Source organism: Nyctereutes procyonoides, unplaced genomic scaffold (genome assembly GCF_905146905.1).
Source record: "Nyctereutes procyonoides isolate TBG_1078 unplaced genomic scaffold, NYPRO_anot_genome, whole genome shotgun sequence".
Lineage (NCBI taxonomy): Eukaryota > Metazoa > Chordata > Mammalia > Carnivora > Canidae > Nyctereutes > Nyctereutes procyonoides.
The window spans coordinates 13390683-13409188 of NW_026575033.1; the positions used below are offsets into that span (position 1 = coordinate 13390683).

The 18506-nt window shown below is 37.5% G+C and overlaps 1 protein-coding gene across 2 annotated transcripts in view; it reads right to left on the bottom strand.

Annotated features, from left to right (window-relative positions):
• The window catches only part of STARD13 (StAR related lipid transfer domain containing 13), a 514559-nt gene that overhangs the window by 366697 nt on the left and 129356 nt on the right, over positions 1-18506 (bottom strand). For both annotated transcript variants that reach the window (XM_055317219.1, XM_055317220.1), the window contains exon 2: positions 13822-13956. In XM_055317219.1, the coding sequence (XP_055173194.1) occupies positions 13822-13851 (30 nt within the window). In that variant the 5' untranslated portion in view covers positions 13852-13956. The remainder of the gene's footprint in view (positions 1-13821; positions 13957-18506) is intronic.

Here is an 18506-nt window from a genome sequence, read left to right on the forward strand (position 1 = left end):
CATTCCACAGCTATAGCCTTAGTTGAGTTCCTATAACACTTCAGTCAGACTTTTGCATGATCTTTCTCTCCAGGTTCCCTGCTCATGGATCAATTCTTCCTTCTTCTGAATTACTCTGACCATGTTGATACATTCTTTACAGGGCTTACTGTGTTTTTTAAATGCTCTAAAATAAAGACTGTGTTGTACTTATACAAATCCTTCTTTAGGTTTTCTAATTTCTTTAATCTTCCTGGGTTTTTTTTCCCCCTTTGTTTTTCCCATTCTATCATCCTTCCTAATGTCTCCCTTTTCTGCCTGGAATAAAATCTGCCTCCCAACTAGTCAGAGTCCTTTGGCCTATGTAAATACCCTCATATTTCCACAGAGGGCAGGGAACTCTCACTCATGCCCCTGGAGGGTTAGGAGGGTAGGAATACTTGTAATCCCTCCTTCCTTCCCTCATTTAGTTCTCCCCTCTGGAGGACGAGGGACTTACCCCAGGGGCTGGTATTCCACAGCCCAGGGCCTATTTTTGTACAGCCTACACACATCCACATGTTTCACATGGTTGGAAAAAAATGAGAAGAATGTTTTATGACACATGACATTTATATGAAATTTAAGATTTCATGCCTACATTATGAATTGAATGGTATCTCCCCCAAATTCATATAATTCCGCACATTTCAAAATGTGACCTTAATCTGCAAAAGGGTCGTTGCACATATAACTGATTAATACCAGTTATGTTGGAGTAGAGTGAGCCCCAGTGGTCCAAGATTACTGGTATGCTTACAAAAAGGGGGCATTTGGACAGAGCTGTGTACAACAGGGAGAACGTCAGGTGAAGATGAAGGCAGGGTGATACTGCTACAAATTACACAATGCCAAGATTGCCAACTGAGATTGCCTCAGTTTCTGGTGAAAAACTAGGAGCAAGGGATGGAGCAGATTCTCCATCACAGCACCTTGGGAGGAACCAACCTTACCCACACCTTGGACTCAGACTGCTAGCCTCCAGAAGTAATACATTTTTGTTGTTTAAGCTCCCCATTCTTGTGGTACTTTGTTACAGCAGTCATAGAAAACTAATACAACAGCCATCTTAATTTATTTATATGTTTACAGTGTTGCTCTCATGCAACAGCAGAGTTGAATAGTTCAAACAAAAACCATATGGCCTCCAAGCTTAAAATATTTGCTATCTAGCCCTTTATAGAAACAGTTTGCTATTCTTGATTTATGAGATTGGTAAAATAGGAGACAGGGTCACTAGGCAAACACAGTCCATTCTCCTTGTACCTCCCCTTTGAGAACTGTCTGCTAATGCTTCCAAAGAGAGGTCTGGAAATATCCAGCTGATCTGCCTGGGACTTGTAAATTCCATGCAGGATAAAAGTAAGGGGGGAAACAAGAAGGCAATTTGGTGTTCAAGGCACTGTCTACAATCTAGCCTTATCAGCAGTAGAGATCTCATTTTGATCTCTTTCTGACACCTGTATGTATTTTCTCAATTGGTCTCAAATCTGGAGGAGAGTTATGGGATTTACTGGCCTCCACTAACCTCACCTTCATCTTCCTCATAGCAAAAGAGTGTTGGAAATTTCATTTTCTTCTTGAAGTCTCTCCAAAAAGGAAATGAGTGCTGATTTATTTTTTAACCTGGCCATATCCTCTATGAATAGGCAATTCTCATGACTCATTCTTAAATTCTAGGCCACATCAAACCACTTGCACTAATGCTCACAGTTTTAATTTTTTTGTGCTATGCTAAGACATTATGTGTTTATATAAGTATCCTGGATGTCCTTTTACAGAATAGATCTAAATTACTATAACCTCCCCCAGATTATAAACTCCTGAGAAAGTTTCGATTTAACTTGAGGTCTAGTTTGTTTAATAACCAGCACAATGCTGCACTAATTAATGTGGTTTCCTTCATTAATAAGAAAGACCCTACTAGTCCACGGCCAACAATTTTTGGAAAAGACTGATGATAATAGGTATGTAGTTTGAAAAATATGTTAAGCACTAATAAAAAATATCTAGAAATATACCTAAGAACAAAAACTCAGTATCTAATTTGTCACCCATAGCTTGTCATTTCCTCACTGATATACATGGAAAATGCCCAATACAAACAAATTATGACATCCTATGGAGGGAGAAGCATGAAAAATAATAATATAAAATGAACAATTGGTAAAAGACATTGAAACTCAGGCAGAAAAATTTGGCTTTGAGTCAATACATGTTCACAAATATTAACTGAGAAAATAGAGTTTTTAGGAAAAATTGTTCCAGCAACTGTGAACGTAGAGATCTTAGCTTGATAACCCAAACTATGGACATGTCTAGCCAGAGGGAAGGAAGGGCAGTGGAGACCAGCAAAATCTATCAGCTGGAGAGATCTAAGGATTTTCGGAGAAATAACTCATCCAAAGGCAGGACAGTTGAGTTCAAATTCAACGGCGGCACTGCTGGAAGAATGCAACAACTGGGGAGCAATGTGGGACATGCTACCTGGACATTTCTCTGGCTCAGCCCCTGTGGATCCCTCAGGGAGAAATACAATAAAAAGGGAGTAAAAGTGAAGAGTAGTTTTCATAAAGACTCTGTTGAGGGCAATGTTGAACAGCATTTGTAACAATGGAAGCTAGGGGTGGGACCAAGGGCACTTCCTCTCTAAGGGGTGACTTTGCTCCTGGAGCTCTGGGCTGCACCCAGGAATAGCCAGGCGCTAGACCAGACAAATGACAGAGATAACACTTGGGTAGCCTCAGTGCCTTTGGAGGGGTTCAGCTGCTTCATCAAATAGGCAGTGATAAATCACATCATGGATTCCAGATTGGATCACAAAATAATAAAAACAGTGCCTGCCACCATATAACCAACAAATCTAAGTCTCAAACATATGTGCACTCCTCTCTCATACTCCACCCTCCTTCTCTCTAAGATACCTAGAGGAAAAAAAGACCCTGACACTCCTGGAACTGGTTGGCAGGAATTGTAGAGTTGGACTTGCGTGGAAACAGCCTTCAAATGAATGTGTGGTTACAATTCTTGCCTCCAGGTTGCATGGCCTGGAAAACGCAATTTATAAAGATGTAAAGGAGAAGGAACCTGGGATAAAAGCAAACACTAAAGTGCTTGTCCTGTTAAATATCAGCTGTGTGACTTTGGTCAAGTCATTTAGATGTTCTGGGCTTCAGATCCAGTATCAAAGAAGTGGAATCTTTTAAATGCCCTGACAAGGTCATTGTGAAGCTCAAATGGGATCCTATGTGAGGGAAAAACCCTATACTCTAATAATAAAATGTCATTATTTTAATTACAACTAGTATTGCAGAACAGGCTACTTATAAAAGATTTTGACTACATTGATTTCCAGTTGTCACCTGATGCAAGATGTGTTTGTGTCTTCCAAAGCCATTTTCTAAGTAACTTTTCTCAAATACACAACTGTCTCAGCAAAACATAGAACTCCCTCACATGACTGGTTTTAGGAGCATCCATATGTCTGTGTACTCCAAAGGAACATAACTGGGAAAATGCTGCTGTGGCTGGCACGGGAGAAATGAAAGGTAGGAAAGCCTTTTGGGCAGTAGAAAGTGGGAACCATAAAAATCTTGGCCTTATTTTAACATTTCTTCCAGAGTACAGGAGAGTCAATGTGTGATCCTATTGGTAGTGATGGTTCCACTGGGAAGTCTTAACTTTAAATTGTCTGCTAATCTCTGTTTTGTGTGTCCAAGAACAGCCATTTTTCACTTTTATGAAGCCACCAAAAGCCCATATTGAGAGAGAAAAAACTAATTATTGAGCAGTCCATGCCCTCACCCTAAATATATAATGAGACTAATAGTCTGAAGGCTCTAAAGATGAGTAATAATAGGGCAGCCCAGATGGCTCAGCGGTTTAGTATCGCCTTTGGCCCAGGGTGTGATCCTGGAGTCCCGGGATTGAGTCCCACATTGCGCTCCTGGCATGATAGAATTTTCCCTGGTAGCTCATCTCCACAGAACAGTTCTTTCTTTAGCCAGTAATAATAACCCATGTATGCATATGAGTTTCACAATTAACAAAGCACTTCATAAAGATAAAAATTACTTTATTGCAGAAAGGAGATTTGGGAGCTCACTTAAACTCAGGGATGTTATGCATATCAGATTCAGGATGTCTCTTTGCCCTTTAGATTAATACCTTCTTGGAGTTTTTAGGGTCATCTTCTTTGGAATTCACCTTTTCTTCATCTCTTGCCCTCAGGGCAGAGTTGTTTTTCTTACTTACCTTAAGTAAACCAAGATCATCTGTGAATGCACTACAAGTTTATCCTTTAATTCAAAGTAGCAACCCCTTCCAACTTCCTAAAGCCTAACTCAGTAAGTTGTACCCCAGTCACATAAATCTTCCCTTCATCAATCTATTTCTTGGGAATAACTGTCCAAAGTTAGGCAAATCTCTTAAATTTCTTTCATTGTTTTTATTGCTTTCTCTGACTAGGTTCTATAAGATAATTTATGTACTTAGAATAATTTACTTGTAAATAAACAAATAAATGGCTTTGGTTTTTCATCATGTTTTTCCTCCTGGCATATCACTCAGTACTGCTCTGACCGCCTATGGCTATTGAGCACCTGGAATGTGGCTAGTCTGAATGGAGGAAAGCTTTAAGTAAAAATACACAGTAGATTTTGAGACCTTAGAACCCTCCCAAAGAGAAAATCATATTTTATGGATAATTTTGTGTATTGATTACAGGTCAAATGGTAACATTTTAGATATACTGGTTTCAATAGATTATTAAAATTAATTAATTTTACCTGTTCCTTTTACTTTTTTTAAGTGGCTGTCAGAAAATTTTAAATTACCTATGTGGCTCACATTATCCTTCTATAGGCAACACTGACCTAGAGCTTTTAACTTTATGTCCTACATCTTTATCTGAGCTCTGCCACCCCGTCCCCCTGCCTCTTCCCACCCCACCCCCCAGGATCCAAGCCCAATCTCCGGATCTATTTTTTCTCACAGGCACTAACATCCCCATTGAGCTAGCAATTCTTTTTGATTGCCTCTATTTTAGCCAAAGAAGAGTTTCTCAGATTGTGTATGTTGAGGAATAAGTCTGACACTCATAACAAGTATGCTGTCCCTTAAGTTATTAGAAAGAAAAAAAATGTTTTTTTATTCCTTAAATAATGTTTGGAGACAAAACAAAGTAAGCAGAGCAAGGGCAGAATATTCACAGATATTCCTGCTGGTCTTGGAAAGCAGAACTGACTTCCCAGAAAATTACATCCAGTAAGGCAGTGCTACATGGAGTGAAACAAATTTAGTCTTGCTATTCAAGGGGGTGCATAAAGGTTCCTCTGAGAGTGTGGAGTTAATAAAAATGGATGGTGAAACGGGTTGTATTTTTCTTGAAGGAAGTTCATAGGTAGTATCAATCTAGCCCAAGGGAGCAATGGGGCTGAATATTTTCCAAGTGCTTGACATAAACAGCAAAACTTATACTCTCCATTGTGGTTTACCATTATTTTTTACACTTCTGATATTTTTATGGACAAATCAATCCGTGCACAGACACATTTACAACAAACCATTGTTAATTTCTGATGTATTCAAACTTAATTTAAAATGATCAGAATATTTAAAGAACCACCTACCACCCTGTCTCCATGCCCGATCTACCTACTGCCCCCTCCTGGCCATGCTTTCTTGCTCTGGCCTGAAGTTTTGCCTGGACCCTTTAAAAATACTTGAACCTTTTAGAGAAGCAGTGAAAAGGCACCTGTGGGAAAACAAAGTATTTAGGGGCTGGTCTTCTGACTTCTGCGCCCCTGCCTCTGAAACACTTTCTTATGCATGGCCTGATTTCCTTTTATTTCACTGTGCTAAATTGTCAGAATTACCCAACCCCACCAAAGATGTATTTTGGGTTAAGGAAGAATCTTTTAACAACGCAAATATTCCTGAGAGTGCTAAAGGGCTTTCAGTCATTTACACATTATTGTGAATTTATTCAATCAAATTGCCTCTCTATTCACAGTGATTAGCAGCCCACTCACTGCTTGTCTTCCTCAACAATAAGGACAGAAATCTAATTTCAAAACAAAGGATTAGAAAGCTGCCTACATGTGGCTACTTCTTAAGTCTACCAAGAAATTAACATTTTATCAGCTAAGAAAGTCATATCAAGTCTTTCAAGACATTTCATTTTGGGGTAGCAAGTTCATTGCACTCTTTTTGTAGTGGAACCGCCTCTTGGACTTCCTCTAGTAAAATGATGTGAAAGTAGGAAGCTTTATGGAAACTTCATTTCTACTTCATGGAGTTAAGAGGTGGGATGGAACAAGGGTTTATGGTCTGTGATCTTAACTGTGGGGAAGAACATTTCATTTTTGGTGGTAGGTCTTTGAAGAGGGTGGGGAAGATAGACTATGTAAGTCAGGGGTCATTGGAACAGTTCAGTAACTCATCTCTGCCACTCACTCTCCAGGAACTCTTGTGTCATTTTTAAAGAACATGTATTTCAGGACAATGACAATAATGACTAAAATTCAGTCACTGCTATGCTCTGTATATCTTGATAAAGACCTTACTGGATATTTAAAGTCTTTAAGGTTGTTTATGGACCAAGTCCATTTATAGCACCTAATCAGATTCTACCTATGAGCTGGGCCATCCCAGTATCCTGTTTTCCACCAGTCCTTTAATATTACAACACATCCCCAACTCCAAAAGCCACAGAAAACATGATCCTTGATGGCTTAAATGTTCTTAATTCCTGTCCCAAGTTCATAACACAGAAAATCAACAATGGAGAGACTTTGAAAATTTAGGAAATCATTATTTCTCCAAACTTCTTGTAGGAAATGATGTATTAGCAACACTTCTAAGCCCTACATTCAGGCAACCCAACATAAAAAAGAGTAATCTTGGGCAGCTCGGGTGGCTCAGTGGTTTAGTGCCGCCTTTGGCCCAGGGCCTGATCCTGGAGACCCGGAATTGAGTCCCACATCAGGCTCCCTGCAAGGAGCCTGCTTCTCCCTCTGCCTATATCTCTGACTCTTTCTCTCTCTCTCTCTCTCTCTCTGTCTCTCTGTGTCTCTCATGAATGAATAAATAAAATCTTAAAAAAAAGTGAGTAATCTTTACAAAGTTCTACACAGAGTAGGCAATCAGTAAACATTTGTTAACTGACTTGTTCAATTTACTTTTAAAATCACTGTGAAATATCCACCCTGCTTTACGTGCAAATGTATTTCTCTGAATACCATCTCACCATAGATATCAAATCATTTTCAGATACCATCTAGTACACAACTTTGGCACATGCATACGTGCTACACAGGTCTGAGGAGTAGAGAATTTATTATAACAGTTAATGCTATTATCCATTCAAGCCATAGAGGAAATGTGTGTAATCAATAAAGGCTATAAAATAAACCAAAATGAAAGCCATGACTTTTTTAGATACCCCATGTTTAAAATACTTTTTAATAATTCAGAGAAAAAACATGTTTGGTTGGTAGCTGGGGTGATTTTATGGACAGATACATCTAGTCAGGGCTTCAAGAATGCAGTAGCCACAATGCGGCTTGTGACTGCATATTTTCAACTGTACAAATGGGCTGAGTTCCTGAAACAGGTATCGTTTTACACAGTCATGGCTCTGTATATATTAGCCCTGGTAAATACTATCTAAATCTGCAGGTGACAAAGGAAGGACCTAACGTTATTCTAGGATAGTTAGTCAGAACTTAATTATGGAACATAATATAAAGAACAGTGTTTTATTCTCTAGGATACTACTTAAAAAAAACAATAATGTATAGTCTCTATTTTACATGGGCTGGACCACTGTTTACATACAGATAATCCCTGGTAATTACCACCTCAGCCTGGTGGCCAAAGTAACTCTGCTTCCCTACAGTTGCTGCTACGAAGAGATGTTTCAAAAATTCTTCTCTTCTCTTTGACCACACAAAAATCCTCTGAACAACCCTACTATGGATTCCAAGCAGGAATCCATGTACTAGTTATGTTGGAAATAATAGCAAGGAAGAAGTAACAAGAAGGAGGATACCTACCCCCAGCATCACCACTCAAGGCTTCTTCTCTCCCCCATTTCCATGGCTACCTTTCTTCCAGCCAAGATACAGGATCATGTGCCCAATCTTAGCCTTGTTCCATCCCAACTCCTAGACCCCAGTTATTTCTTAATTCTTCCTTAGCTCCCAGGAAACTCACTGAACATAAGGTGGCCTTCAAAGTATAGATAAACATTACTTGAGAACCACCACTTATCTGTGTCTTATCTCCCTCCAACACTCTTTTGGGAAAAATAAAAAGTACTGATAGGAGGATATTATGTGTAGCCCCTTTGCTCATTATCTTTTTCTTATAATTTCTAATAAAAAGCCTTAGAAAAACTGTGGAGGGAAGAGTCATCTTTGCTGGGACTATTCATTTCTCATTAGTCAAGGAATAAAAGAAGTAACAGTTGAAAGCAAAGAAGGCAGCAATGGAAAGAACAACATGCTACCCAAATTCTAGTGCTCTCAGATAAAAAAAGAAAAGAGAAGTAACTAGAACTCTGACCTAGGTGGAAAAATTCTAGGAATTTCTCCTAGATAGAAAGTCTTTCTCTCCTACAACTCTTCCATTCTTGACATCCTAGAACCCATTTACTTCTTATGCTGTAAGTGTATATCCATCTTCCTCTCTATTATGAAAACCCTACCATAACATTAGTCTAAATGTGTCTGAGTAGTAATTCAGGCCATTACCCCTGAGCAGACAGGAGACCCTACAAGCAACAACTATATTCTGAAACATTTTATGAATGCACAGTATTTTCAGTTACTATGCTAGGCATTTAAGTTATTGAGATAAGTGACAATCTGGACTTCAAATTTCTTCAAGTCTAATAAAGGGGAAAACAAAAAACATATACAGATAATATTGATGTGATAAATGCTAGAAAAACAGGGTCTTTCCTGCAGACTGAGTCTTGAGAACCTAGTAAAGTGAATCAGTGTGAAGAAGACAGAAAGGGAATTCCAAGTTAAAGGAACAACTGATCCAAACACAAGGAGTGTGAGATGGATCCCAAAGCAGTTTGATGTGGACAGAACCTGAGGTGAAAGGTGGAGAAGACAAGAGAAGAGAGACTGCAGAAGTTGGCATAGCTAAACTATAAGCAGCTTTGTCTAACATGCCCAGAAATTTGATTTTCTACCAAAGAAAATGTGAAGATATTTAAGGATTTTCCATAAAACAGAGAAATGATAAGATTTAACTTCATAAAAGTTTACTTTTGGATAATGGATGAGGGGTATATGACACCAATGACCAGTTAATAGGCAGCACTCTAGGTTAGAAATACCTGACCCAGAGCAGTGGCATTAGGGATCCAAAGGGGATGAATTCACATGTCATTAGAAATGTAGACTAGATAGGATTTGGTGACAGTGATTGTGAGTTTAAGAGAGAAGAATAAAACTAGAGTGATGTGTAGGTTTCTGGTCTGAATGATGAGCTGACTGGAGTGCCCTTCACTAACACAGGAGAAAAGGGTGACATTCAACACTTGACAGACTGAATTGGAGGTGAATTAGAGGGGCCAAGAGGGGGTTCAGGAGGAAGATGGGGATACAGATACAGGTTATAGAGAACAGATCCTCTGGAGCTAGCCAGTCAGCACCCTACTGTTTCCTTCCCTGCCCAGAACATAACTTCTGCATCAATGTCCTGCCCCTTCCACCCACTTACATGTTTGGGAAGTAAACAAATCAAAAACTGCTCATGAGTCATTGGCTTCAGAAATATGCCCAACTTGCTCTCTGAAGTTGAGAACAGAGCCAGAATAGTCCCAGATTTTCTATTGTTCACTGTTTGGCTTTGGGTTTCTCTTAAATACCTTTCTTACGGTTTTGGCAACTTGGCTGTCCAAATTTATGTCTTGGCCCCTGGACTTTTTATTGTTTCTGTCAAGCCAGCCTGGACCATCCCCTTAGCTATGTAGTAGCCTGTGCTAATCCAAAGTATTTTTTTAATAAAAATTAGAGGAAAAAATCCTCTTTGGTTGGCATTCACTGTCTCAAGGATTCACAGTTTAGTGTCAGAAGATACCTGTGTGCTAATTAGAAAAGGTGGGCCTTGTGCAGGGCATGGCATCTACATGTATAGCTCTGATCTGGCTTCAGATTGAGCTTTTTGGCTCTTTGGTAAGAATGTTTATGCCCAGGGACACCTGGGTGGCTCAGCACTTGAGCATCTGCCGTTGGCTCAGGGCGTGATCCCAGGTCCATGGATTGAGTCCCGCATCGGGCTCCCTGTGAGGGCTCTGCTTCTCCCTCTGCCTGTATCTCTGATTCTCTGTGTGTGCGTGTCTCATGAATAAATAAATAAATAAATCTTAAAAAAAAAAAAGAATGTCTATGTCTAGTTTAAGTCCTGAACCGAAAAAAAAAAAGTCCTGAACTGTTCTTGTGTCTCAATTATCCTGCAGCTACCATCAATAGCTTTTATGTTTTACTTTACCCTTAGGCAAGTAATACCTGTGAGGAACAGACATGAATAGTCCTACTAAGGTAGAAGCCTATATTCCCAACTTCGGTCCACTTCTAAAGTATATAGAAGTTATGACAAGCAATCAAGGGTTAAACACCTTTATTCTTTACCCTTTAACAGCACTAGCCCTGTGGGAAACCCATCATGACTGGGAGAGGTTTGCCCTCAGTATTTGGCAGCCACATTCAAAACTCAGCACATATACCTCAGATATGTTCCACATGGCAGTGAATTATACACATCCAGGGCTTTATAGCTGAAATTGGATTTGGCACACTAGCCTAAGATAACAAGAAAATGATAATAAGTCAGATGAGTAAATGTACAGTAGGCCTTGCCACAAATCTGTGTGGAAGGATTTGTCTCCTACCTTTGAAGAAATTAGAAATTGGTGAATTCTCTATCTTATGAAGCCTCTGACTTTATGACATATTCAGAGGAAACAGAAGTAAGCTATGTCTTAGAAAGTATTGCCTAGAACAGGAAATAGCAAGGAAAGCTTCTAGAATACACTGTCCATCTACCTAAAGATTCAGATATAACAGCAAAAGCAGTTCTTCTGTCAAGCTGATCCCTGCTTGCATGCTCCATTTATAAGTAAATATCTTAGAAGGAATGCCCATAAACATATTGGTAGTGAAAACAGAGAACAGAAAAAGATTTTCAGAGGATATAAAGATCCCCATATTAACACTTCAGACTTTATATTCCTCTTCTCCACTCCCACGTCAGTGAGATTTGACTGAGGACTCAGATTATAATTTTGTTCTGAATGGGCCAAAAAATAAAATACTGCCTAACTCCTTTCCTAATAATTTATAAAGTTACCCTATCCTGAATGAGCTAATTCAGAAATAAGTTACCTGTCCCAAGATAATTAAGAGGTTACTGTAAAAACAAAGTAACAAGAATGAAAAAAATCAGAAAATCAGCTAAAAGAGGTCCCAAATGCCTCTTTAATGAATTACATTCTCTTAAAAGTCAATAGGCAATGGAATATAACACCACAGTAAAAATAATGGCTTTCCCGTTTTTAACTTTCACTGTTAATCTTTTTTAAAAAAAAGCATCGATTTGTAATAAATGTTTTCTTCTTGGGCTGAGAAAGGTTCTGAGAAGAAAGCCTTATATAAAAGTTTGACACTATCTGTCAGTAATTCACCAAAAAAGAAAGAAAATCTGGATTGCAGTAAATATAAATTAAGACGTACTATATTTTTCTTTTTCACTGACACATCATCATCATCCAAAGTCCCTAGTTTACCTTACCTTAAAGGTCACTCATGGTGTAAATTTGTGGATTCTGACAAAGGTATGGTGTCATATATCTATCTACCACTGTAGCATTATATAGAAGAGCTTCACTTACCTAAAAATCTTCCACGCTTTACCCATTCATCCTTCCCTCCCCACTGAGTTCTGGCAACAACTGATTGTTTTAGTGTCTCCATAGTTTGGTCTTTTCCAGGTCATGTAGATGGAATCATACAGTGTGTAGCCTTTTCAGACTGGCTTCTTTCATTTGTAATAATATTCATCTTTTTTCTTAAAGGCATTCTAAAATTTCCCCCAAACCCATGTATATTGGTATGGCAAAGTGAGAAAGAGTAGGAAGGCTCACACTCAAGTACTAATTTTGTCACTCTGGGCAAGTCACTTACCTTTACTAGGCCTTTCTATCTCACTAACTTTATAATATTGTTTTGAAGGTCAGGTTTCTCTTCTTAAAAAAATGGAGAGGTGCCTAGGTGGTGCAGTCAGTTTAAGTGCCCAATTCTTGGTTTTGGCTCAGGTCTGATATTGGGATTGTGAGATAGAGCCACAACATTGGGCTCCTTGCTCAGTATGGAGTCTCCCTGGGTTTTTCTCTCTCTCTGCGTCCCCTTCACACGAATCCTTCACATGTGTGCATGCATACAGGTGTTCTCTCTCTCTCAAATAAATAAATCTTTAAAAAAACAGAGGTAATTATGTCCATGTTGCAGAGTTGTTGTATGAATTAAATAGGTAATGTGTGTGAAGGCTTAGCACTATGCCCAGAACATATTGAATATTTAATAATGGTAGCTGCCATGATATTTTTATTTTAATGCATGCTCAATACTTTTTATTTGACCCTCTAAAACTATTCTCTGCTTTTTACCATCTTGCCTGGGGGGCACGATTTCTAAATTGACTATCCTTCCCTCTGAATTTCCTGATGAGAGCAACAAATGGAAGGTCCCAGAGGACGTTAGAAATTGGGATGGAGAGAGAGATGGGTCTTTACTCTCCGTGCCTTTTCTCTGTCATGCTGTACTTTGGTTATAGCTGCATTCCCCCTTGAAGGACAAAAATCTTGCTGGGCAACCATCTTAGAGTTGGCTTCCCTTTAACCTGAACCATCCCTATATAAGCAATCTCTTAAATCATCCTTTGAGGTAATTTAGCAAGTTTCTATTGTTCCCTCCTAGGAAGACACATAATGTTTGTCCTTCATATTTATTGGCAATTATTATAGTTTTTTTAACATTGTAACAGCCAAAGCATCGTAAAATCAAGAACCATATGCAACTGTACAAAATCTTACAAGTTATTATTGACATCCCTCTACATCCAATACTAGTCAGAATTTATGAAGATATATTTTCAGATTCAATTTAAAAACTGGATAAAATTATAGAGATTTGGAAAAAAAAAGTTATAAAAGTTGTAAAATATCTTTAAGAAAGCCTGGTTGGTTTTTCCTTATTAAAAATATACCAAAAAATACAACAACAAAAAATCCCTGGGTATTAGCTTTGTAGCACAAAGACAATTATATAAAGTGCAGTTAATATTTGTAGCTGATGTCTCATAGATGTGTTCCCCAATGTGATACTTCATTTCTGATACCTCATTTCTGGAACTGTAGTGGGATATGGCCCATCTCAATAGGGAAGACTTTTATAAAAATAGTTCAAGGGTATTTTCACTTGCAGCAAGAATTCTCACTAATAACAAAGGAACTAGTTGAAGTGCATATAATCCTCTGCTATGGCTCTCTGTTTGACAACAAACTAACCATTTACCTTAACAAAATCACTGTCTACATTTTTTCCAATTTTATAAATATTAATTATATATATTTATTACAAATCATGTTATAATGAAAAACAGGTAACTTCCAATGCTAAATTTAAAACAAAAAAGTAATAGAGAATGTGCACATATGGTGCTGACTTTGCTGTGTGAATGTGACATGACACTCCACCCAGAATATTCTGTAATAAAGCTACTTACTTTAGGTTTTGGTCGAGCTCCAGTTGACATCTGGTTTAGCACACCATCAAGATTCTGGATTTTTCCAGTTTTATTTCTACAAATTCCTTTCCTCTGATGACTTTTTTAAAGCTTACTCCTCAGATTTATAGAATTCTGTAGGAAACAATTTTAAGCAGGTTATTTTTCACATATAAAGAATTATTCCTAGCCAGTAATTAATCTAAATTAGTCAATAAAAATACGTTTTTAAAATTAACATAAACCATGAGAATATTCCCCTATATTAATAATTTTTAAAAGATTAGGCTCAGTAAGATCAGCCTTAGTTAATCCTAAGAACTTTTTGTAAATGTAAATTTATAAATTAAAATTACTTTTAATCTACCAAGATAAAATATAACACTATATTGGCATGTTATAAAACTTTCAAAAATTCAAAACCAAAAGTGTTTTTAAAATGGAAACTATAAGTTGTGGCTCATACAGAGCCACATTGTTCTTTTAGACTTTAAGATCTGTTTATTTTATTAACTAGGGAACAAATTATAAACTTACATATCTAAGGGTTAGCTATAGAATTAAAATTGCTAAAAACATATTAGCATAAAGAGAATCATGGGATCCCAGGGTGGCTCAGTGGTTTAGTGCCTGCCTTCAGCCCAGGGTGTGATCCTGAAGTCCCAGGATCAAGTCCCACATCGGGCTCCCTTCAAGGACCCTCTTCTCCCTCTGCCTGTGTCTCTGCCTCTCTCTCTCTCTCTCTCTCTCTCTCTCTCTCTCTCTCTCTTTCTGTGTGTCTCTCATGAATAAATAAATAAATAAAAATCTTTAAAAAAATAAAAGAGAAGGATGCCTGGGTGGCTCAGCGGTTGAGCCTTTGGCTCAGGGCATGATCCCACGGTCCCGGGATCAAGTCCCACATCAGGCTCCCTGCATGGAGCCTGCTTCTCCCTCTGCCTATGTCTCTGCCTGCCTCTCTTTCTGTGTCTCTCATGAATAAATATTTTTTTTTTTTGTAAAAAAGAGAGAATCCTAAACTTTTCAGATACAGTAAAAGTCCTTTTCTAGACTGTTGGATAAATCATTGAATTGGAATAATTAAGTTTGTCTTCATTAATTCTTCCTGCTGCTTGGAAGTCTTCCATATCTAAGTCCACATCTCTTCCACATCTGACAAGGCTCATAAGTTACTTAGATGCCTCTAGTGCAAAGTTCTATCCTGGTCTATTCCTTCTGGAAAAAGTATGAAGTTCTACAAAAATAAGGAAGGTTAGAAACGTGAATTTTCCATTTAACTAAAATTTTACTCATTGATCATAGGTTGTTTGGAGGCAGAATAAATAAAAGATCTAGAATAAAAAAGCTTTATTGACTTGTATGTGAATGTGGTACTGCCAAATGCTAATTATATAACCTTAGACTTAATTTCTGCAAATCTTATTCACCTGTAAAACAATACTTTCTGACATTTATTGAACACTTCTTTGTGCCTGGCATATTTGACCAATGGAATATAAGTACATGGGAACCTGCCAAGTCTGAGTGGACTCATGAAATATGTTACTTGGAAATTGTATTTTTCTTACTCTTGATGCTTGCCACAACTCCCCTATAGGGAAAAGAACTATGATGTTGAGAACAAGAGTGATATGGTGATGATAATGGTAGATAACATATGTTTGACAGGCACTATTTTACATATTTACCTTTTTAAAACAATCACCTGGTTTGTTCCTACAATAGAAGTTTAGTAACTCAAAAATGTGTCCTAAAATGGTTTGAGAATAGAAGAGTGTATACATACTTCTGCCCGTGAGAAAAGGCCATGAAGAAGCTGAAGAATGGGCTATGTCTTACTTCAAGTACACACTGACTTTTAAAGGTATGAATTATTAAATTTAAAAAAAAAAGCAACAAATAAGGACTACAGTGAACCTGCAGCCAATGGAGCTGACAATACAGTGAGTTGGCACTGGATTGATCAATGAGTGCTACACTCTTATGATTATTGCTAATGTCTTTCTCTGCCACTGGTGTAGACAATTTGACTGATGCCTACAGGAACAACTCCCTGTGGGCTCATTTGTAAAATGAAAATGATGCTGGCACCTATTTCAATAGACTGCAGTGTATTGGGTGAATGCCCCTTAAGTACTGCTGGTGTTGCTGTTGTTACAACTCAGCAGGTGAGGATAGTCATCCTCTGGAAGCTAGGGACTGTATCTTGTTCGGGGGAAAAAAATAAAGATTTGCTAACAGAATATTAAATACAAGATCCTGTGTATGGTACTTTCACATATATTACTTCACTTTCTTCTTCCAGCAATATTGTGAGGTAAGTCTTGTTCTGATTTTATAGAACAGTTACTAAAGAGAATAAGGTCTTGACGAGGCTCACATGGCAAATGAGAGCACTTGGCTCTCTTGATCCTTTTTAGTGAATTCTCTACTCCAGATTTCTCTTTGTATCCTTGCCCAGCCTCATCTCCATGACCTCTTCTGTCTAAATACCATCACAGGCCCTTGCTCATCTGGTTAACAGGATTGGGCTCCTCTTAGCCCTGTAGATAATGGATACCTGCAGAGATTAGGAAATGAGGCTGAAACTATACGAAGGAATTGACCTTAACAACCCAGCAGCTTCTAGAGCTCTTATGGCAAAGGTAGGGCCACTTACAGCACTCACATATTGATTGTATGCTAAGGCACTTGATATTTTAGATGCTGTTATAAATAACATCATTTTGAAAATTACATTTTCTACATTCTGTAACAGGTACACAAAAATTCAATTGATTTTTCTTAAGTTGTGTTCATAAATATATGTAAGGTCTCATTAATTTTATATATTTGGGATATTGTCTTCATACTCTTACATCTGGGACTAATGATGCTTTTGTTTCCCTTTCATTCCTTGTATTTTTCTTTCTTTTATTTTCCTTATATACCTCTAATCAGTGTTGATGATGGTAAAAGAAGATATTCTGATCTTATTTCTGATTTTAAGGAGAATGCTTCCAACACATCTCCATTTAAGTGTAATATTGACTGTATGGCTTTTGTTTTTGTGTTAATCAGGCAGTTCCTTTCTTTTGATCAAAAATTTTTTATATGTGAGAAGATGTTGAATTGTACTGAATGCATTTCTTCCATCTATTAAGGTAATCAAATTTTTCTTCTTTAATCTATTAATTTATGAAGCATATTAATATTAAGTGAAACATACATTCCTGTATTATATCATCAATGTACCTTTAAAGTCTTTAAAGAAAAAAAGAATAAAGTCTTTAAAGATTATTTATCATAATGAATCTTGGAATTTATCAAATCCCCTTTAGATAACTGGACATATCAATGAACTATACTAAGATATTTATAATTATTAAATCATCCTTACATTCATGATATCAACTGTACTTGGTTGTGATAAGCAATTCCTTTTAATCTTATTCAGTTTGGTTAGCTGCTGTTTTCTTTAGCATTTTTGCATTCATATTCATTTTTGTCCTCTATCAAGTTTTTAATCAAGATGTTGTTTCATAAAATAAATGGGAAGCTATGCATCTTTATAAATGAGGTTCAGAAAATTTGTATTGCATAAGAATTACCCATTTTTTAAAAATTTTAAAGAACTCACAGACCCTTACAGGTAGGTATTTGCTTTTTTGAGAACTTGTTTATTTATCCCATTGACAATATATATTTCAATATAATATTATCAATTACAAAGTCTTTCAAGGGGATCCCTGGGTGGTGCAGCGGTTTAGCGCCTGCCTTTGGCCCAGGGCGTGATCCTGGAGACCCGGGATCGAATCCCACGTCGGGCTCCCAGTGCATGGAGCCTGCTTCTCCCTCTGCCTATGTCTCTGCCTCTTTCTCTCTCTCACTGTGTGCCTATCATAAATAAATAAAATAAAATAAAAAATTAAAAAAAAGTCTTTCAAATTTACTAGTAGACCTATCTACACTCCTATACTTTTAAAATCATATTATATCTGATATTATAGCCTCTTGTTCCTAATTTTATTTATGTTTTTAGGGGAAAGAGCCTAGGATTTAGATTAGACAGACTCAACACTAAGGCAGACAAGTCGATTGATTTGTTAGATCTCAGCTTAATCACCACTGCCTCCTTCCTTCACTCCTGGGAGAGGTTTCTGTGGATTTCTGTGCTTCCTCTATCAAACATTTGTTTCACAGTATTATTGCTTGTTTAATGGGCAGCTTCAAAGTTAAACTGTAAGTTCTATGAGACTAAAGATGAGCTATGTCTAGTTTACCGCTAAGTACCTAGCGCAGTGTCTGAAACAGAATGAACACTCAGTAAATGTTTGTTTGGACAAACAAGTAGTTGTTTCCATGTTTTATTCTCTCTCTCCCATAACACCACAAGTTTTAATTGAATTCTATAGCTCCCATACCAAAAGAGCAGAAGAGTGTTTAAAAATGCCAGCTCTGGAGCTACAGTACAGGGTTCAAAGCTAGGCTCTGCCATTCATTAGAGTGTGACCATGAACAAATTACTTCACCTCTCTATACCTTAGTTGCTTCTCTATAAAACTAGAAACAATAATGTTGGACTGTAGGGAGTTTATATATGTAAAACACTTGAAACACTCTGGTACACAGTAAGTGATGAATTAATGATAGCTATTACTATGTTAGTACATGACAAGTAAATGAATGGATAAAAGAATATGAAC